Raw genomic sequence first — 3,394 nt, 5'->3', positions numbered from 1 at the left:
TCTGGTTCGTACTTCTTGGAAAATTTTCAGGGCTTGTGGAGCACTTGGCTTGAGCAGTTGTTATAGTTTTCTTTCCTTTCAAGATCTACAGATTGCCATGCAAAATGGCTCTAGTGCCACTGTGCAGGGCTTGCGTGCCTGAGTGGCTTCCGTACCTGCCACCTTTATTTTGCAGTGCAGCTCTGGCTGCTCTCTCTGTATCTCTGTTTAGGTCCTTTATGTAAATTTCTGTTTCCTCTGTTTTGAATAAGCAGTAGTCACTTACAACAAAAAAGAGAATCATGGAGGAATTAGTTCCGGATTACACACACTAAGTAACAGAGAACACAACCAGAAAACTCATTTAAAAAAGAAATTTATTAGGGCCAGCTGGTGGCGCATCTGGTCGAGCGCATGCGTTACAATGCACAAGGACCTGGGTTCAAGTCCCCGGCCCCCACCTGCAGGGGAAAGCTTCACAAATGGTGAAGCAGGGCTGCAGGTGTCTCTCTGCCTCTCTCCCTATCACCCCTTTCCCTCTCAACTTCTGTCTGTCTCTATACAACTAACTAAATTAAAAAATATTATTAAAGAAAGAAATTTATTATTATTATTATTATTTGCTAATTTTATTTTTTTGAGAGAGAGATACAGAGAGAGACACACACACACAGAGAAACACCAGAGCACTGCTCAGCTCTGATTTATGGTAGGGCGGGGGATTGAATTTAGGAGCCTCAGGCATGAGAGTCTGTTTGCATAACCATTATGCTGTCTCCCCCGCCCTAAAAAAGAAATTGGGGGACCCTATTTCCCGTGGTTCATCACAGTCTCTTCCTCTTTCGGTTCCAGTGCTTGGAGCAGGCTGAAACCTGTGGTGCAGACATGGCCAAGTCCAAGAACCACACGATGCACAACCAGTCCCGGAAATGGCACAGAAACGGCATCAAGAAGCCTCGATCGCACACCAATGTGTCCTGGAGCTCAGCTTCCCCAGAGCCCCACCCTACTAGGGAAAGAGAGAGGCAGACTGGGAGTATGGACCAACCAGTCAACGCCCATGTTCAGCGGGGAAGCAATTACAGAGGCCAGACCTTCCACCTTCTGCAACCCTCAATGACCCTGGGTCCATGCTCCCAGAGGGATAGAGAATAGGAAAGCTATCAGGGGAGGGGGTGGAATATGGAGATTGGGCGGTGGGAATTGTGTGGAGTTGTACCCCTCCTACCCTATGGTTTTGTTAATTAATCCTTTCTTAAATAAAAAATAATAATAAAAAAAAAGAAGCCTCGATCGCAAAGATACGAGTCTCTGAAGGGGGTAGACCCCAAGTTCCTGAGGAACATGCGGTTTGCCAATGAATACAACAAGAAGGGTCTGAAGAAGATGCAGGCCAATCACGCCAAGGCTATGAGCACACAGGTCGAGGTCGTCAAGGCCGTGGCAAAGCCCAAGCAGGCCAAGACCAACATCCCAAAGGGCTGCAGCCACAAGCTCAAGCGACTGGCCTTCATGGCGCACCCCAGAGTTGGTAACTGTGTCCTCGCCTACATGGCAAGGGGTCTCAGGAGAAAAGACAAGGCCCAGGACCAGGCTCCAGCCACAGCTCCAGCTGCTCCAGCTCCAGCCTCCAAAAGCTCCCAGGCCCCCAAGGCTGCACAGTAGAGGCCCCTTCCTGTCAGTGTGAGGGCAGTGGGGCCGGTGTCCTCCTGTGCTGTTTGTACAATAAACTTGAGACACGGAAAAAAAAGAAAAAGAAAAAAAGAAAGAAAAAGAAATTGGGGGATAGGATAGGGCAGGCGGTGGCGCACCTGGTTAAATGTTCACATTACAATGCACAGCAAAGAACCAGGTTCAGGCCCCTGATACCTGCAAGCGGAAAGCTTCATGAGTGGTGAAACAGGGCTGCAGGCACCTCTCCGTCTCTCTCCCTCTCTCTTCTCAATTTCTTTCTGCCTCTATTCAGTAATAAATAAATAAATGGGGGCCGGGTGGTAGCACACTGGGATAAGTGCTCATAGTACAAAGCACAAGGACCCATTCAAGGATACCAGTTCGAGCCCTAGCTCCCCACCTGCAGGGGTGGGGGGATGCTTTGCAAGCTGTGCAGGAGGTCTGCAGGTGTCTATCCTTCTCTCCTCTCTATCTTCCCTTCCTCTCTCAATTTCTCTCTGTCCTATCCAATAAAAACAAGGGAAAAGATGGCTTCCAGGAACAAAGGATTCATAGTGCAGGCACCAAGCCCCAGATAACGCTGGAGGAAAAAAAAAAAAAAAAGCCCTGGTTCAGGACTTAGCCTCTGTTTCAAAATATCAATTGTGACCTTTATGTGATCCTTTAACTGCAAGGATACAGTGACTCTATTCATTCTTTTTAAAACTTTCAACACAACTTTATTATTTCTTTACTTATTTTTAAAATTTTATTAGTATTGATCTACAAAATGATGAGATAACAGGGTTGTCATTCCACACTGTTTCCACCACTAGTGTTCTGTGTCCTCTTTCTTTTATTTTATTTTATTTTTTTTAATTTTTTTTTTTATAGGGTAGGAGGGGTACAACTCCACACAATTCCCACCGCCCAATCTCCATATCCCACCCCCTCCCCTGATAGCTTTCCCATTCTCTATCCCTCTGGGAGCATAGACCCAGGGTCATTGTGGGTTGCAGAAGGTGGAAGATCTGGCTTCTGTAATTGCTTCCCCGCTGAACATGGGCGTTGACTGGTCGGTCCATACTCCCAGTCTGCCTCTCTCTTTCCCTAGTAGGGTGGGTCTCTGGGGAAGTTGAGCTCCAGGACATATTGGTGGGGTCTTCAATCCAGGGAAGTCTGGCCGGCATCCTGATGACACCTGGAACCTGGTTGTGTCCTCTTTCTTTCCGTTGGAAACTGCAGTAGTTTTCCCAAGGTCAGAGATACGGATTGACAATTATTTCTATCAGTATCTATATCTGTCTCTACTTACCCATTTGCTTTCTGTGGTCCTGCCTTTTCTTCCTTTCTAAGTCACACCTGCACCTATTACTACTTCTCATTGTCCTTCCTTTTTTTTCCCTCTTCTCTCTCTGGGTCCTGATGGAATTGAAGTTCAGAGCCCTCTGGTCATCTTCCCCTAACATTTCTCCCCCACTGGAAGTATGAACAAAAATTCTTTTTGCAGTGCAGAATGTAGGAGTTCTGGTTTCTGTAATTGCTTCCCTGCTTGACATAAACAAGTTTATTTATAACACATATTAAAAAAAAAAAAACTCCCACCCCCTGGAAATTAGCTAGAAAAAAATAAACAAAATTGGGAGGCAGGCAGTTGTACACTTGGTTAAGTGCACACATTACATTGCTCAAGGACCCAGGTTCAAGCCCCTGCTCCCCACCTGCAGGGGAAAAGCTTCACGATTGATGACACGGGCATGCA

At 46.5% G+C, this 3,394-nt stretch overlaps 1 protein-coding gene across 1 annotated transcript; it reads left to right on the top strand.

Annotated features, from left to right (window-relative positions):
• The first annotated feature begins 788 nt into the window (after positions 1-788).
• LOC103114387 (large ribosomal subunit protein eL29-like) lies at positions 789-1,833 on the top strand. Its single transcript, XM_007524061.3, has 2 exons — positions 789-951; positions 1,267-1,833. The coding sequence occupies exons 1-2, from the start codon at positions 865-867 to the stop codon at positions 1,642-1,644; spliced, it is 465 nt and encodes a 154-aa protein (XP_007524123.1). The 5' UTR covers positions 789-864; the 3' UTR covers positions 1,645-1,833.
• Positions 1,834-3,394: the final 1,561 nt, after the last annotated feature.

The sequence above is a fragment of the Erinaceus europaeus genome, chromosome 9 (assembly GCF_950295315.1).
Source record: "Erinaceus europaeus chromosome 9, mEriEur2.1, whole genome shotgun sequence".
In the NCBI taxonomy this organism is placed as follows: domain Eukaryota; kingdom Metazoa; phylum Chordata; class Mammalia; order Eulipotyphla; family Erinaceidae; genus Erinaceus; species Erinaceus europaeus.
Note: the sequence above shows the minus strand (reverse complement) of the source record. Positions and strands in the feature narration are given on the sequence as shown.